The sequence below is a fragment of the Salvelinus sp. IW2-2015 genome, linkage group LG4q.1:29 (genome assembly GCF_002910315.2).
Source record: "Salvelinus sp. IW2-2015 linkage group LG4q.1:29, ASM291031v2, whole genome shotgun sequence".
NCBI classification, from domain to species: Eukaryota; Metazoa; Chordata; class Actinopteri; order Salmoniformes; family Salmonidae; genus Salvelinus; species Salvelinus sp. IW2-2015.
This window is the reverse complement of record NC_036842.1, coordinates 90,315,652-90,333,592: the sequence shown is the minus strand read 5'-3', so window position 1 is coordinate 90,333,592 and position 17,941 is coordinate 90,315,652. Positions and strand designations below refer to the sequence as shown.

The 17,941-nt window shown below is 46.8% G+C and overlaps 1 protein-coding gene across 1 annotated transcript in view; it reads right to left on the bottom strand.

Annotated features, from left to right (window-relative positions):
• LOC111961059 (netrin-4-like) overlaps positions 1 to 17,941 on the bottom strand; it is a 56,572-nt gene that overhangs the window by 35,260 nt on the left and 3,371 nt on the right. Inside the window, 3 exon segments of the mRNA XM_070443246.1 lie at positions 3,808 to 3,996; positions 4,924 to 5,050; positions 7,296 to 7,568. Coding sequence (XP_070299347.1) covers positions 3,808 to 3,996; positions 4,924 to 5,050; positions 7,296 to 7,568 — 589 coding nt within the window.

Here is a 17,941-nt window from a genome sequence, read left to right as displayed (position 1 = left end):
CACTTTTGGGAGGCAGGCGCACTCTTGATTTTCGTCACTGCGTTATATGGCACGAACATTGTCACTCTCCTAGGAGAGGGGGTGAACCTTGATCTTATGTTAAACGAGAGGCTGCTTGGATCTTTTAACTTAAAGACCCTTGCTCCTTAGCTCCACGTGCGACTTTGATCTGAAGCATTCTTGTGATGTTGTGATTGTTGTGACTTTTGCCATTGTGGTTGTTTGTAGCTTGTGTTGGTCTTAAAGTGAGTCTATGATCGTATGCTATTCCATTTGTATTTATTGTTATGCTGCTCTTTCTATGCCATTTTAATATTTGAGAAATTAACCTGAATATTAGGCCACTCTTGGCCATGATTACAGACACTGTGTGTCTTGACACTATATATAAACGAGTCATCCCGCAGTGGTCTGGTGATTGTCCTGATGAAGACAGCTTGCCTGTCGATAACGTTGGTAAATTAATATTTTTGGCATCTGAGCTCCAGAAGTGTGCGGTCTTCTCCCTTTAATTTTTTAAGAACCACGTGAACGGAACGTCTTGGTTGAGGCAAGAGAGGGAGGGAAGCCAGGGTGCTTAGCCCCAGATGAAGTGGCAGGTAAGAATGAGAAATCCAAGAAAAACGTTGCAGCTGCACTCTGGATGTGGGTTGGGAGCGCACTCACCCGCTGCTCTCACTTGTCAAGATCCTCTGAATGTTCCCCGGCAGCGATGACGTATCCAGAAAGGAGATTATGGGAGATAAAATTCACACTTTCTTCTTCTCAGCCTTTGACAAAACAAACTGTTCTCCAGGAGGCGCTGGAAGGACATCGTCAGGACGGAGAACATGCTCCTGACCGAACGGGAAAAGAACAACTGAATGTCGTCAAGGTGACAAATATGAAACCGGTTCATACGCTGTACAATTGAGCACATCATTGACCAGAGCCTGGAACACTGCCGGTGCACGACGTTTGGAGGTGAATGCAAATGGACCAAGGCGCAGCGTGATATGTAATTGACATCTTCTTTTATTAGACGACGAAGATGAACATACGAAATGAAACACTTATACAAACTTACAAAAGAACAAACGACGTGAAGCTACAAACGAAAGTGCACACACAACTACTTACGTTCAACATAGACCAATCTCCCACAATCACCTAAAGCCTATGGCTGCCTTTACATTGGTCCAATCAAGACAATTAATTGACATCTGTCTCTTGATTGAGACCACCACACCAGGCAACCATAGACTTTCCTAGAACTCTCTCCTGAACACAACCATACACTAATACAACGGCCCCTAACAATACCCACCTAAACTAGACAAACTTAACCACAAACTTCTCATGTCACAAACCTGACCTCACTAAATATAAAGCAAACAAAGAATACTTAAGCGCCAGGGCGTGACAGCAGGAGTGTTGGTCAGTCCGAATGCATATACCAGATACTCTTAGCTGCCTGCTAGATGTGTTAAAGGCTGTCTTCCATTTGTCCTCCTTCCCATTCCGAGACCAGATGGTAGGCGTTTCCGAAGGTCCAACTTCGAGAATACGGTTCGCACCATGGGGAGGGCCTCGATAAGCCGAGGAGAGGAGTAGTAGCGGGTAACGGTTCTTTTAAGAACAGTGATGTAATTAGCTCCCGCGGTAGTCGATACACGGCGCAGGGTTTGACCTTTCTTCTCCAAAAGAGTACCCTGCCGTCAGGGAGAAAGAAGGACGATGATCTGCCCCACCAGAGTCCTCAGTATACCCTCCATGTCTTTGGTCTCCACACCAGGACGGGATATAAAGCCATCCCCGAGGCGGTGTAGTGCAAAGGGAGTGAGATGCATGGGGCAGTCATAGGGTCCGATGCGGAGGAAGAGATGTGGTCGGGCCTTGTTGAAAACCTCCGGAGGTCCTGATATCCGCGGGAGTACGGCGGAGAGATCACGAGACTTACCAAAGCCTGCAGGAGGCGTCCAGGGGCAGACTGTGCAGCCTTGAGGCAAGCGCGTGGCAGAATGGGTTCCAAAACGGAGTGGATCTGGGAACCCTGAGCCCAGGGCGATCAGGGGTTTGCTGTGGAGCAATGAAATCCAAAACCAATGGGTGCACAGAGGAGATTCAATGGCAAGGAATTGCGTGGACTCACTGTGATCCTGACGACCTTCTCATAGGTTGATGGTGAATCGTCTGTGAGTGACCTGCCAATGAGCGTCCGTTCCAACGCTCTGGCATACATGGGAACAGAGAGGAGTTGTTGTGGAGATAAGCTCTGACACCTATGGTATGTCCATAAAGCTCTCGCGGCCCCAGAGTCATGATCACCCGCAGAGATTTAGACCCGTCAACCAGCCAAACAGGATAGCTGGAGAGGAGTATGAGTCATGGGGAGATTGAGGGCTCCTGTAACATCTTAGAGCTTCAGATCTGCGTAAATGTTTCCTCAGGGACAATCTAAGCCCTGGCCAGTTGCAATTGGGCGCCGGAGGAGGAGAGTCAACAGTCCTCAATTGATTTCTGAGGGAATCGGTCGACATTCGGATTGTCTCGGGAATACAGGCGTGGGGATTTCTGGGGTTCTTTTGGCCGGTGAGGGGAACACGTGGAGGGGCAAATGGTGTGCCCCGGGAACAGATCTCCTCTCCTAACTTTGTGTTGTAGTCGCCCATGTCGATCCTTATGGGTCAAGTCTATGAAGAGTTCGAGGTCCAAGGGCAAGCTCCCTTGGTCCTTAATTCCCTCCGATAATCCTTAAAGAACGAGTTTGAATAGGGATTCCAGGTCCCAGGGAATACCTTGGCGGCTATAGTGGAAGAGCTACCACGTATCTGCAACACTACGGGAGTCTTGACGCAGTGAAGTAGCTTCCCGAGCCGCCTTCTCCCAGACAATGGAGACTCGAACACCTCCTTACTTCCGCCCGATACCTGCAGATTAAGGCAAACGGTGAATGTTTTCTCCACACCATCGTAGCCCAGTGAGTGGCGCCTCCCCGAACATCAGCTTTGGTAAGATATTGCTATCTTTGAACGGACCGACAGAAACAAAGAGGGCTGCAGCTCGAAAAATGAGGGAGGCACTGGAAGAGAATAGCTCCGGAGGAGGTAAGCAGGATTCCGGGAAGCCAGGTTGGGGGAGAAGCAGACACTGGTCGTGGGGTTACTGAAGGAAGTCTGGGAGGTTTCCGTTGTGGGCTGGCCTGCCTAATAGATAGTCCGCGGCGTATTCCAACAATGCCACTGACAGCATGGTCAGGTATTCCGCCAAGGTTGTGGGAATCCTTCATAAAAGGTTATGTAGTAACTCCCTTGTGTCTTACCAATGGTGGCTCCTTGTGAGGAGACAGTGTTGGCAGAGTGGTCCGCGTCTGCAGGTTCAGTCATTGGCCAGTTCCGTACTATCAGGATGAGACCGCAGTTGCAAGACACGTGAAGCAGATGGTTCAAGTCTCGAGATTTATTGATCAGGGCAGGGGAAAAGGACGTCGACAGCAGGGGTTAGTAATTCGTTAATAGCAGCATATGGGCCTCCGGGTGGCGCAGTGGTCTAGGCACTGCACGAGCTTGCCTAGGGTTCGGCCCAGGCTCTTCGGCCCGGCCGCGACCGGGAGGTCCTGGGGCGCGACAATTGGCCTGCGTCGTCCGGGTTAGGGAGGGTTTGGCCGAGGGATATCCTTGTCTATGTTGTTACCATGTTGTTGCTATGGTCTGAGGGGTATACTACAAAGCAGGATCAGGAAGTTGGCCAAAATCAGATGGGCATGGTCTAATTGATTCAACAACCAAAAACACAGGCAGAGGCAGAGGGTATGTTCTGTTCTCTTACGTGTGCAGGAGTCAGCGGCAGAGCTAGTTCTGCTGGCGTGTCTGTAGAACCCTCTACGGCAGCTCTGGCAGTGTCTGCCCTCTGTGTTGTGGCGGCAGACGTCACACACACTCCCACTACGCCGTCCCGATGCCAGCCACACACCACGGTCAAAGTGACAGCTATCTGCATGGCCGTTACACTTGCACTCTGTAAAAGAAAGAGGAAGCGCCTAAGATAAGCGTGCAAAACTCTGACTTTCGTGTAAATCATTATTGACGTCAATGGGAGACTTGTACAACACATTTGAGTTAAGTGCAAAGATCTCAGGTCAGAATACCACCTTAGAAGCATTTCTGGGCCTCCCGGGTGGCGCAGTGGTCTAGGGCACTGCATCGCAGCGCTAGCTGCGCTACCAGAGACTCTGGGTTCGCGCCCAGGCTCTATCGCAGCCGGCCGCGACCGGGAGGTCCGTGGGGCGACGCACAATTGGCCTAGCGTCGTCCGGGTTAGGGAGGGTTTGGCCGGTAGGGATATCCTTGTCTCATCGCACACCAGCGACTCCTGTGGCGGGCCGGGCGCAGTGCGCGCTGACCAGGTCGCCAGGTGCACGGTGTTTCCTCCGACACATTGGTGCGGCTGGCTTCCGGGTTGGAGGAGCGCTGTGTTAAGAAGCAGTGCGGCTTGGTTGGGTTGTGTTTCGGAGGACGCATGGCTTTCGACCTTCGTCTCTCCCGAGCCCGTACGGGAGTTGTAGCGATGAGACAAGATAGTAATTACTAGCAATTGGATACCATGAAAAGGGGGTGAAATTTAAAAAAAACGATTTAAGAAAAAAAAAAGAAGCATTTCTGTTTTCCCATTGCTTCCTTTCTTTCAAAGGTAAAGTAAAGATACTAGGTTTCATTGACATTTGCATCAAGGGGTCATTTCTGAATGTGAATGTTTAAACAACAACAAAAAGACAGATCCCTTTGAGAGCAGTGAATAGGTGAAAGAAGATACACCTACTGAATTCTACATGAGTACTACAACTACTACTACAAAAAAAAAGACATCTGGCTGTGTGTATCGGGTAATGTACTTGTTGTGTACGTGGTTCTGCTGGTTGACCTTCCTGGCCTTGTAAGAACTCACTCTTGCATTCATGAGGTGCTCCTATGATGCCGTTGGCAGCTTGCCAGGGTTGGTCATTGTAGAGGGGGACACAGTGCTCACAGTGGTCGCCGGCAGTGTTGTGTTTACAAGCACATTTCCCATGGACCTGCCGCAGGCGAGAGAGAAAGCGATGTTTACTGTAATAGGGGAACACAGATATACAGACACACATGCAACGTAACTACACACAACAATTTCGCCCGCTGCTTTCATCTGTCGATCCGCTTACGCAAAAACGGTACGCAACGCAAGGCACACAGTCTGATAATTTAGGCGACGTACATTATGGAACCTGCCGCCCATTAGGGGCAGGCGAACGAAAGAGGGAAGCCACACGAGGGGAGAGACTGGAAACATGGTTCATGTAATAGACACAAGTCACACACAGTAGTAGTGCAGTGGTGACCCGTCATTCAGGAAAGAGCCCACCCACTGTTTTGAGCCCCACAAATATTTTGCACCCCAAAATTCTTTATTTATATATTTATTATTATATCTATATATATCTATATATATCTATATATATAGATATATATATATATATTGTTTGCAAATTGATATGTGACACGTATCAATGCCAAAATAACATGCAAAACAGGCAAGCCCCCCCCCCCAAAAAAATATAATAAAAAAAAATGTGGGGGGGCTTGCCTGTTTTGCATGTTATTTTGGCATTAATACGTGTCACATATTAGTTTGCAAACAATGTAACAAAATATATATATATATATCATTGAGCTAATAAACCTGCATACAAACAGGCAGCTCCAAAACGCAGGTGTTTCAGCCTAGCTCAGTGCTTTCTGTGGTGATGGGGCAGGCCAGCAGAAAATAGGAGCATTGCACCGTGATTGGCTCAGCATTTCACCGTGATTGGTTCAGTGTTCTGTCACTCATGGGGACACTGTCACCAGCCTTTAGTGTGGGTAGACATCAAGAATGTGAGCCCTTTGGCTGCTGCCATAGAGTTGCATTAGAAGTTCCCTTCCAAGAAGGCTCAAGGTCCGATAAAATGACGTCAAATGACGTAGCTTTGATTGGACTGTCAACATCATACTTTCAAAGTCTTAGCTAGCAGTCATCGTCAAAAACAAAGTAGACAATATACTGGCAAATCCTTTTTAATCCTTGTCATATGAAGAGAAATAATGAAGAGAAATTATAGATAAATGTATCGGTGCTCATCGGCCATTGGACATAAACATTACACAACAAGTTCGAAATCGCAAATTCAACAATGAGTTGTTTGGAAGGAATATGTGACAGTGGCTAACCGCAAATATTGCAACTGGGAAGTCAGACTGGGAAAATACATTTTGAACGGTCATCCAACTCGGAATTGTAAATCTTTTTCTTTGATGACAAAATTTGCCTACGAAGGACCGCCGCGCACAACAAGGTGAGTCCAAAAATGTCTTATATGCTGCTGCATAAATGATAGGAAGATATGGTCTGCTATATCAGCTATGTTTTTTTAAAGAGGCAGTAAACGAGGCTGAATTCATTTTTTGGCTGCCAGACAAGGCTCTGCTGATAGCCAGGTGTAGCGGTGGTAAGGATTCACTCCATGGTGTTGGAAAGAAAGCTCTGCTGTTGGGACAGCTTTATGTAGGCCCTAAACATTTGTGGGCACTGCTTGTCGCCGTTATAGTGCAATTAATGTATTGTTTAGTGTTGTGTAGTGGCTTTGCTGGCATGCATCTAAAAAAAAAAATTTGGTTGAGTTTGCCCCACCATGATTGACATGCTAAAATCGCCAGTGTAGCAGTGTATTTTCTACTTTGCAGTAAATGTGGATTGCACAGTGAAATGTGGAACACCCTTAATTATCTTCCCACCACTGTTTGACTAAAGCCACCAATGTTTACTATATGACAAATGCTGATGTTATTCCACTGGTAGTTTCTACTCTCAGTGGGAAAAATATGTTTAAGCTACTATATGGCGGTTTACACTATAATTAAGGTTTCCTCATAGTCATAATCCCGTAATGGAAGGTAAATCTGTGGGTAAATATAGTCTTCAGTAAAGCCTAGAGGCTCCGCTACACAGATGTAGAACCCAAGGGGTGGTGGGAATGGAGAGTGGCAGAAACAATAACACATTTACACACACCCTGACACAATCACAGATACACACACACACACACACACACACACAGGAATAAACACAAGCCGCTCCATTACCACAAACATTCGGCAGCACAAACACACAAATACACGACATCCCTCCCTGTTTTTGTTAACAGAGTGTGATGTGATGATTGCAGTCTTTAGGAGAAGCGCTAATAGACACAGAGATAAGTGGTCAGTTGTGATTGGTTGTTCGTGCTGCTCTTCACCCTTACTCACCACGTGATTGATCCTCTGCCTGGCGGGGCGGTACCCATTGGCTGGCACACAGTGCTCGGCGTGCCCGTTGCAGAGGCAGCTGCCCTTGACGATGAAGTCATAGATGGCATAATGGTTCGTTGGCAGTGCCTGGGTATCTGGGTCTTTAGCCTGGCAGGGGCAAGGCTGGCGCTGCAGCAGACGCACCCGCAGGTTGGTGACCATCAACTGAGTCTGGGCTGCTGGACCGTAGGGGTCCAGTGAGTGCCAGGGGGACAGGGCGCGATAGATCACCTACAGAGGGGAGAAGAGTGGGTCAGTGTTCCCAGTAACAAAATCTGGCAGATCAAATCAAACTTTATTTGTCACATGTGTAGACCTTACCGTGAAATGCCTACTTACATGCCCTTAACCAACAGTGCAGTTCAAGAAGAGTTAAGAAAAAGTAAAAAATAATAAAAAGTAACACAATAACATAATAACAGCAGTGTACAAAACACAAGGACGGGTGGGGGGGGGGGGGTCAATGTAATAGTCCGGTGGCCATTTGATTAATTGTTCAGCAGTCTTATGGCTTGGGGGTAGAAGCTGTTAAGGTACCTTTTGGTCCTAGACTTGGCGCTCCGGTACCGCTTGCCGTGCGGTAGCATAGAAAACAGTCTATGACTTGGGTGACTGGTGTCTCTGACAATTTTATGGGCTTTCCTCTGACACCACCTAGTATATAGGTCCTGGATATTTATTTTTGCCCTTTATTTAACCAGGTAGGCCAGTTGAGAACAAGTTCTCATTTACAACTGCGAACTGGCCAAGATAAAGCAAAGCAGTGCGACAAAAACAACAACACAGAGTTACACATGGAATAAACAAACATACAATCAATAACACAATAGAAAAATCTATGTACAGTGTGTACAAATGTAGAAGAGTAGGGAGGTAAGGCAGTAAATAGGCCATGGAGGCGAAATAATACAAATTTAGCATTAACACTGGAGTGATAGATGTGCAGATGATGATGTGCAAGTGGAGATACTGGGGTGCAAAAGAGCAAGAGGATAAACAACAATATGGGGATGAGGTAGTTGGGTGGGCTATTTACAGATTGGCTGTGTACAGGTACAGTGATCGGAAAGCTGCTCTGACAGCTGATGCTTAAAGTTAGAGAGGGAGATATAAGACTCCAGCTTCAGTGATTTTTGCAATTCGTTCCAGTCATTGGCAGCAGAGAACTGGAAGGAAAGGCGGCCAAAGGAAGTGTTGGCTTTGGGAGTGACCAGTGAAATATACCTGCTGGAGTGCGTGCTACGGGTGGGTGATGCTATGATGACCAGTGAGCTGAGATAAGGCGGGGCTTTACCTAGCAAAGACTTATAGATGACCTGGAGCCAGTGGGTTTGGCGACGAATATGTAACGAGGGCCAGCCAACGAGAGCGTACAGGTCGCAGTGGTGGGTAGTATATGGGGCTTTGGTGACAAAACGGATGGCACTGTGATAGACTATATCCAATTTGCTGAGTAGAGTGTTGGAGGCTATTTTGTAAATTACATCGCCGAAGTCAAGAATTGATAGGAGAGTCAGTTTTACGAGGGTATGTTTGGCAGCATGAGTGAAGGAGGCTTTGTTGCGAAATAGGAAGCCAATTCTAGATTTAATTTTGGATTGGAGATGCTTAATGTGAGTCTGGAAGGAGAGTTTACAGTCTAACCAGACACCTAGGTTTTTGTAGTTGTCCCCATATTCTAAGTCAGTACCGTCCAGAGTATTAACGCTAGTGAGGGCGGCAATCAGTTGAAGAGCATGCAATTAGTTTTACTTGCATTTAAAAGCAGTTGGAGGCTTCGGAAGGAGTGTTGTAATGGCATTGAAGCTTGTTTGGAGGTTTGTTAGCACAATGTCCAAAGAAGGACCAGATGTATACAGAATGGTGTCGTCTGTGTAGAGGTCGTCTGCGTAGAATCCCCAGCAGCAAGTGCGACATCATTTATATATACAGAGAAAAGAGTCGGCCCGGGAATTGAACCCTGTGGCACCACAATAGAGACTGCCAGAGGTCCAGACAACAGGCCCTCCGATTTGACACACTGAACTCTATCTGAGAAGTAGTTGGTGAACCAGGCGAGGCAGTCATTTCAGAAGCCAAGGCTATTGAGTCTGCCGATAAGAATGCGGTGATTGACAGAGTCGAAAGCCTTGGCCAGGTCGATGAAGACGACTACACAGTACTGTCTTTTATCGATGGCGGTTATGATATTGTTTAGCACCTTGAGCGTAGCTGAGGTGCACCCATGACCACCTCAGAAACCAGATTGCATAGCGGAGAAGAAACGATGGGTTTCGAAATGGTCAGTGATCTATTTGTTAACTTGGCATTCGAAGATTTTAGAAAGGCAGAGCAGGATGGATATAGGTCTATAACAGTTTGGGTCTAGAGTGTCTCCCCCTTTGAAGAGGGGGATGACCGCGGCAGCTTTCCAATCTTTGGGGATCTCAGACTATACGAAAGAGTGGTTGAATAGGCTAGTAATAGGGGTTGCAACAATTTCGGAAGATCATTTTAGAAAGAGAGGGTCCAGATTGTCTAGCCCAGCTGATTTGTAAGGATCCAGATTTTGCAGTTCTTTCAGAACATCAGCTGTCTGGATTTGGGTGAAGGAGAAGCAGGGGGCTTGGGCAAGTTGCTGCAGTGGGTGCTGAGATGTTGGCCGCGGTAGTTGTAGCCAGGTGGAAAGCATGGCCAGCCGTAGAAAAATGTTTATTGAAATGATCGATTATCGTATATTTATCAGTGGTGACAGTGTTTCCTATCCTCAGTGCAGTGCGCAGCTGGGAGGAGGTGCTCTTATTCTCCATGGACTTCAGTGTCCCAAAACTTTTTGGAATTAGTGCTACAGGATGCAAATTTCTGTTTGAAAAAGCTAGGCTTAGCTTTCCTAACTGACTGAGTATATTGGTTCCTGACTTCCCTGAAAAGTTGCCTATCGCGGGGGCTATTCGATGCTAATGCAGAATGCCACAGGATGTTTTTGTGCTGGTCAAGGACAGTCTGGGGTGAACCAAGGGCAATATATGTTCTTAGTTCTACATTTTTGAATGGGGCATGCTTATTTAAGATGGAGAGGAAATCACTTTTAAAGAGAAACCAGGCATCCTCTACTGACGGGATGTGGTCAATATCCTTCCAGGATACTCGGGCCAGGTCGATTAGAAAGGCCTGCTCGCTGAAGTGTTTTAGGGAGCGTTTGACAGTGATGAGGGGTGGTCGTTTGACTGCAGACCCATTACACACGCAGGCAATGAGGCAATGATCGCTGAGATCCTGGTTGGAGACAGCAGAGGGGTATTTAGAGGGCAAGTTGGTCAGGATGATTGGTTACGGATTTAGGGTTGTACATGGTATGTTCCTTGATAATTTGTGTGAGATTGAAGGCATCTATCTTAGATTGTTATAGTTAGGGATGGAAATTTCTGGATTTTTGGCGGCCTTCCTAAGCCAGGATTCAGACACGGCTAGGACATCCGGGTTGGCGGAGTGTGCTAAAGCAGTGAATAAAACAAACTTAGGGAGGAGGCTTCTAATGTTAACATGCATGAAACCAAGGCTTTTACGGTTATAGAAGTCAACAAATGAGAGCGCCTGGGGAATGGGAGTGGAGCTAGGCGCTGCAGGGCCTGGGTTAACCTCTACATCACCAGAGGAACAGATGAGGAATAGGATAAGGGTACGGCTAAAGGCTATAAGAACTGGTAGTCTAGTGCGTTCAGAACAGAGAGAAAAAGGAGCACATTTCTGGGCCCGGAAGAATGGATTCAAGGCATAATGTACAGACAAGGGTATGGTAGGATGTGAATACAGTGGAGGTAAAACCTAGGCATTGAGTGACGATGAGAGAGATATTGTCTCTAGAGGCACTATTTAGGCCAGGTGAGGTCACCGCATGAGTGGGGGGTGGAACAAAAGGGCTAGCTAAGGCATATTGAGCAGGGCTGGAGGCTCTACAGTGAAATAAGACAATCACTAGCCAAAACAGCAATGGACAAGGCATATTGACCTTAGGGAGAGGTATGCGTAGCCAAGTGAGCTGGAGACACTGCGATTCAGACAGCTAGCGGGCAAGGGCTAGCAGAAGGGCCTTCGGGGGATGTCACGACGGAAGAGCCTGTTGAGACCCCCTCGGACGGTTACGTTGGCAGACCAGTTGTGATGGATCGGCGGGGCTCCATGTCGGCAGTAAAAGGGTCCAGGCCAATTGGCAAAATAGGTATTGTAGCCCAAGGAATTGACTGATGGACCTCTTCAGCTAGCCGGGAGACGGGCCTAGCTCGAGGCTAGCTCCTGGCTAAGTGGTGCTTGTTTCGGGACAGAGATGTTAGCCAGGAGTAGCCACTCGGATAGCAGCTAGCAGCTAGCTAGCTGCGATTATCCAGTGTAAAGGTTCAGAGGTTGCGGTAGGAATCCTGAGATGTGGTAGAGAAAAAGCAGTCCAAAATGCTCTGGGTTGATATCGCACTGTGCAGACTGGCAGGAATTGACCGGGCTGAGGCTGGCTGATGTCCAAGTTAACATTGATGACCGCTAGCAGTGGCTAACTGACTACTACCAAGTAGCTAGTTAGCTGGCTAGCTTCTGATGGGGGTTCCGGTTCTAAAGTGTAAAAAGAAATTGCAGATCCGTACCACTTTGGGTGAGGCGGGTTGCAGGAGAGTATGTTCAATCCGTAGATGGGAATTGAGATAAAAAATAATAATAAAAAAGATATATGAAGAAAAAGATATATACATGGGACCGGACGGGACAAGACAACAGACGTCTGACTGCTACGGATTGCAGGAAGCTTGGCCCCAGTGATGTACTGGGCCGTACGCACTACCCTCTGTAACGCCTTATGGTCAGATGCAAAGCAGTTGCCATGCCAGGCGGTGAAGGAACCGGTCAGGATGCTCTCGATGGTGCAGCTGTAGAACTTTGAGGATCGGGGGACCCATGCCAAATCTTTTCAGTCTCCTGAGGGGGAATAGGTTTTGTCGTGCCCTCTTCACGACTGTCTTGGTGTGTTCGGACCATGATAGATTGTTGGTGATGTGGACACCAAGGAACTTGAAATTCTCGACTCGCTCCACTACGGCCCCGTTGATGTTAATGGGGGCCTGTTCGGCACGCCTTTTCCTGTAGTCCACGATCATCTCCTTTGTCTTGCTCACATTACGGGAGAGGTTGTTGTCCTGGCACCACACTGCCAGTTCTCTGACCTCCTCTCTATAGGCTGTCTCATCGTTGTCGGTGATCAGGCCTACCACTGTTGTGTCGTCTGCAAACTTAATCATGGTGTTGGAGTCGTGTTTGGCCATGCAGTCGTGGGTGAACAGATAGTACAAGAGGGGAGTAAGTACACACCCCTGAGGGGCCCCAGTGTTGAGGATCAGCATGACAGATGTTTTGTTGCCTACTCTTACCACCTGAGGCGGCCCATCAGGAAGTCCAGGATCCAGTTGCAGAGGAAGGTGTTTTGTCCCAGGGTCCTTGGCTTAGTGATGAGCTTCATGGGCACTATGGTGTTGAACGCTGAGCTGTAGTCAGTGAACCGCATTCTAACATAGGTGTTGCTTTTGTCCAGGTGGGAAAGGGCAGTGTGGAGTGTGATTGAGATTGTGTCGTCTGTGGATCTGTTGGTGCAGTATGCGAATTGGAGTGGGTCGAGGGTATCTGGGAGGATGCTGTTGATGTGAGCCATGACCAGCCTTTCAAAGCACTTCATGGCTACCGACGTAAGTGCTACAGGGAGGTAATCATTTAGGCAGTTTACCTTCGCTTCCTTGGGCACAGGGACTATGGTGGTCTGCTTGACATATGTAGGTATTACAGACTCAGTCAGGGAGAAGTTGAAAAGACACTTGCCAGCTGATTTGCGCATGCTTTGAGTACATGTCCTGGTAATCCATCTGGCCCCTTGGCTTTGTGAATGTTGACCTGTTTAAAGGCCTTGCTCACATCGGCTACCGGGAGTGTTATCACACAGTCATCCAGAACAGCTGGTGCTCTCATGCATGCTTCAGTGTTGCTTGCCTCGAAGCAAGCATAAAAAGGCATTTAGCTCATCTGGTAGCTTCGTGTCACTGGGCAGCTCGCGTCTGGGTTTCCCTTTGGAGTCCGTAATAGTTTTCAAGCAATGGATAATCCAACAAGCATCAGAACCGGTGCAGTATGATTCCATCTTAATCCTGTATTGACGCTTTGCTTGTTTGATTGTTCGTCTGAGGGCATAGCGGGATTTCTTATAGGCGTCCCGATTAATGTCCCGCTCCTTGAAAGTGGCAACTCTAGTCTTTAGCTTGATGTGGATGTTGCCTGTAATCCATGGCTTCTGGTTGGGGTATGTACGTACAGTCACTGTGGGGACGACGTTATCGATGCACTTATTGATGAAGCCGATGACTGAGGTGGTATACTCCTCAACGCCATTGGATGAATCTCAGAACATATTTCAGTCTGTGCTAGCAAAACATTCCTGTAGCGTAGCATCCACTTCATCTGACCACTTCCGTATTGAGCGAGTCACTGGTACTTCCTGCTTTAATTGCTTGTAAGCAGCAATCAGGAGGATAGAATTATGGTCAGATTTGCCAAATGGAGGGCAGGGGAGAGCTTTGTATGCATCTCTGTGTGTGGAGTAAATGTGGTCTATAGTTTTTTTCCCTCTGGTTGCACATGTGACATGCTGGTAAAAATTTGGTAAAACTGATTTAAGTTTGCCTGCATTAAAGTCCCCGGCCACTAGGAGCGCTGGTTCTGGGTGAACATTTTCTTGTTTGCTTATGGCCTTATAGATTTGGTTGAGTGCGGTCTTAGTGCCAGCATCAGTCTGTGGTGGTACAGTGCCTGGCAAAAGTATTGATCCCGCTTGGCGTTTTTCCTATTACGTTGCATTACAACCTGTAATTTAAATTGATATTTGTTTGGATTTCATGTAATGGACATACACAAAATAGTCCATRTTGGTGAAGTGAAATGGGAAAAAAAATGTTTAAGTGGTGCGTGCATATGTATTCATCCCCTTTGCTATGAAGCCCCTAATAAAAGATCTGGTGCAACCAATTACCTTCAGAAGACATATAATTAGTTAAATCAAGTCTGCGTGTGAAATCTAGGACAGGTACGGTCTCGCCCTCTCTCTCTCTAATCCCTGTTAGTGAGCATTTCTCCTTTGCAAAACAATCCAGCCACCTGACAGGTGTGGCATATCAAGAAGCTGATTAAACAGCATGATCATTACAGAGGTGCACCTTGTGCTGGGGACAATAAAAGGACAGCCTAAAATGTGCAGTTTTGTCACACAACACAATGCCACGTCTCAAGTTTTGAAGGAGCGTGCAACTGGCATGCTGACTGCAGAAATGTCCACCAGAGCTGTTGCCAGATAATTTCATGTTAATTTCTCTGCCATAAGCACGTAACCACTCCAGCCCTGGACCTCCACATCCGGATTCTTCACCTGCGGGATCGCCTGAGACCAGCCACCCGGACGGCTGGACCTGGCCCCCCAGTGGGTGGGCCTTTGCCCCTGCCCAGTCATGTGAAATCCATAGATTAGGTACTAATTTATTTATTTTAATTTACCTATTTTCCTTATATGAACTGTAACTCAGTAAAATCGTTGAAATTGTAGTATTTTGCATTTATATATTTTTGTTCAGTATATATATCTCATGATAAAATATTTTGAGGGGGGCATGACCTGACACAGCCCAACACACAGCATAACCTGACACAGCCCAACATACAGCATAACCTGACACAGCCCAACACACAGCATGACCTGACACAGCCCAACATACAGCATAACCTGACACAGCCCAACACATAAGCCACTGACCTTGCACAGCCAACACACAGCATAACCTGACACAGCCAACATACAGCATACCTGCACAGCCCAAACACATAGCATGACCTGACAACAGCCCAAACACACAGCATGACCTGACACGGCCCAACACACAGCATAGACCTGACAGCCCAACATCACCAAGCATGACCTGACACAGCCAACACATAGGCATGACTGACACAGCCCAACACACAGCATGACCTGACACAAGCCCCAACACCACGCATGAACCCTGTCACAGGCCCAACACATAGCATGACCCTGACACAGCCCAACACACAAGCCAGAGACCTGGACAACGGCCCAACACACACATGACCTGAACACCAGCCCAACACAAAGCATGACTGACACAGCCAACACAGGCAACTGACACAGCCCAACAACACAGCAGACCCTGACACAAGCCCAACACACAGCAGTGACTGACACAGCTCAACACACAGCATGAACCTGACACAGCTCAACACACAGCATGACCTGACACAGCCCAACAACTCAGCATACCTGACACAGCGCAACACACGCAGACCGACACAGCGCAACACAGCATGACTGACGACAGGCCCAACAGACAACAGCATGACCTGACACCAAACATGAGCATGACCTGACAGCTCCTCAAACACACAGCATGACCTGACACAGCCCAACACAACAGCATAACCTGACATGCCCAACACACAGGCATAACCTGACACAGGCCTAATTACAATCAGCATAACCTGACACAGCCCAACACGACAGCATAACTGACAACAGTCTAATACACAGCAGATACACTACAATTATGATGAGTTCAGTTTAAACCCTTTCATATTCATGACATTTAAAACGTCTCCATCCTAACTTGGTCCGAGCCCTATTGGAACACTCCAAATACATTCCGCTGCCTCTCTCTCTCTCTACATTCTCTCTCTAACCTTTCTTTCTCCCTCTCTCTCTCTCTCTCCCTCAATCTTCTCTGCTATTCTCTCTCTCTCTGTCTCCCTTCTCTACTTTCTTTCCCCTCCTCTCTCTCCTCTCTTTCTCACTCTTCCTATTCTTACTTTCTTTCTCCCTCTCTCTGGCCATCTCTCTCTCACCTTTCTTTCCCCTCTCTCTCTCTCCTCATCTCTCTCTACCTTTCTTTTCTCCCTCCTCTCTCTCTACTTTCTTTCTCCCCTCTCTCTCTCTCTTAATTCTAATCTATTTGAAGTCCCAACAATCAGGCCAACAATAATTTAGGGCTTCCCAATACCCCTTTTAAACATTTGTTGTGTTTTGAGCTAACATATTTTGTGCAAACTTACGTCCGCTGAGGCTAGAGCGGTGTTTGTGAGACACGGGCGGATCGGTGAAACGGTTTCTTCTCATAAAAAGTAAATGGTAAGTCCTGAATGGTTGTGATAAATAATTATGCCCTGAAATGTGCACATGTAATCTGTTTTGTCTATGACACTCACAGGCCCACACTAAATCCCAGGACAAATAGTGTCTATAATACTGTAAGGGGTTATTCAACAGAACATCAATAGAAAATCCCAGACATAGTGTCTATAATACTGTAAGGGGTTCTTCTACATAGAAGACCATAGGAAATCCCAGGACATAGGTCTATATATACTGGTAAGGGGTTCTCTACATAGAAGACCATAGGAATCCCAGGACATAGTCTCTATAATACTGTAAGGGGTTCTTACTACATAGAAGATCATGGAAATCCAGGACATAGTGTCTTAAATACTGTAAGGGGTTCTTCTAACATAGAAGACCATAGGAAATCCCAGGACATAGTGTCTATAATACTGTAAGGGGTTCTTCTAACATAGAAGACCATAAGAAATCCCAGGACATAGTGTCTATAATACTGTAAGGTGTTCTTCTACATAGAAGACCATAAGGAAATCCCAGGACATAGTGTCTATAATACTGTAATAAACTCACATAGTTATTGTACACAGACTCCAAACAGTTGTCACTGACTAGTTGGATCTTCATTATCCCACTGAACAAACCATTTCTGTACTTACAGCATTCTCATAAAAACATTTGTTAATTAGGTTTTTTCTTGCCAGACTTGTTCTATTATTGACATTTGTTAAATAAACTCATCAATACAACTGTTTTGTCAAATAGTTTTGTGTTCTACTTGTAGCCCTGGCTGGCCTGAAAATAAAATGGTAAATTCAAATTGTGGAGGCAAAATATAACAGCTGGACATGCAGATACATTGAAGTAGTCAAAATTAAAACGCAGATTTTTTGCTGGGAGTCCTAGGACTGATGAGGAATGAAATCATGATGCTCATGAATAACCAACAATGCCTGTTGCTCTCTGGCTCAAACTTTCCTCTGTCTGATAACACGGCACGTCTAAAAAGGCCTCAGGGAGCAACATCAGAGGAATAAGGTGAACATTGATATTCTATTGATGCATGGAATGTCGTCATGGGCTTTGTGCAGCTGAGAAATGCGATCTGAAAAGCCTCAGTTCAGATCTGTTAACTTTAAACACACAGCTTAGTGTGTTTGTTCAACGCTTGTCCCACACCACACACACCACCCACCCACACCCACCACACACACCCACACACACAACAGCAATGATGTATTTGAGCACCACAGCAAAACAATTAGATACCACAGATGTTATGCATCCGTGTGAAACATTGAGATTGTTGACAGGTGTTTTTGAACGGGCCACTTTGAAATCTGTCCTCAGCTCTGTTCTATTAACCCCTGTGTTCCTGTCTCCATCTTCCCTGTGTACCGGATGTGAAATGGCTAGGCTAGTTAGCGGA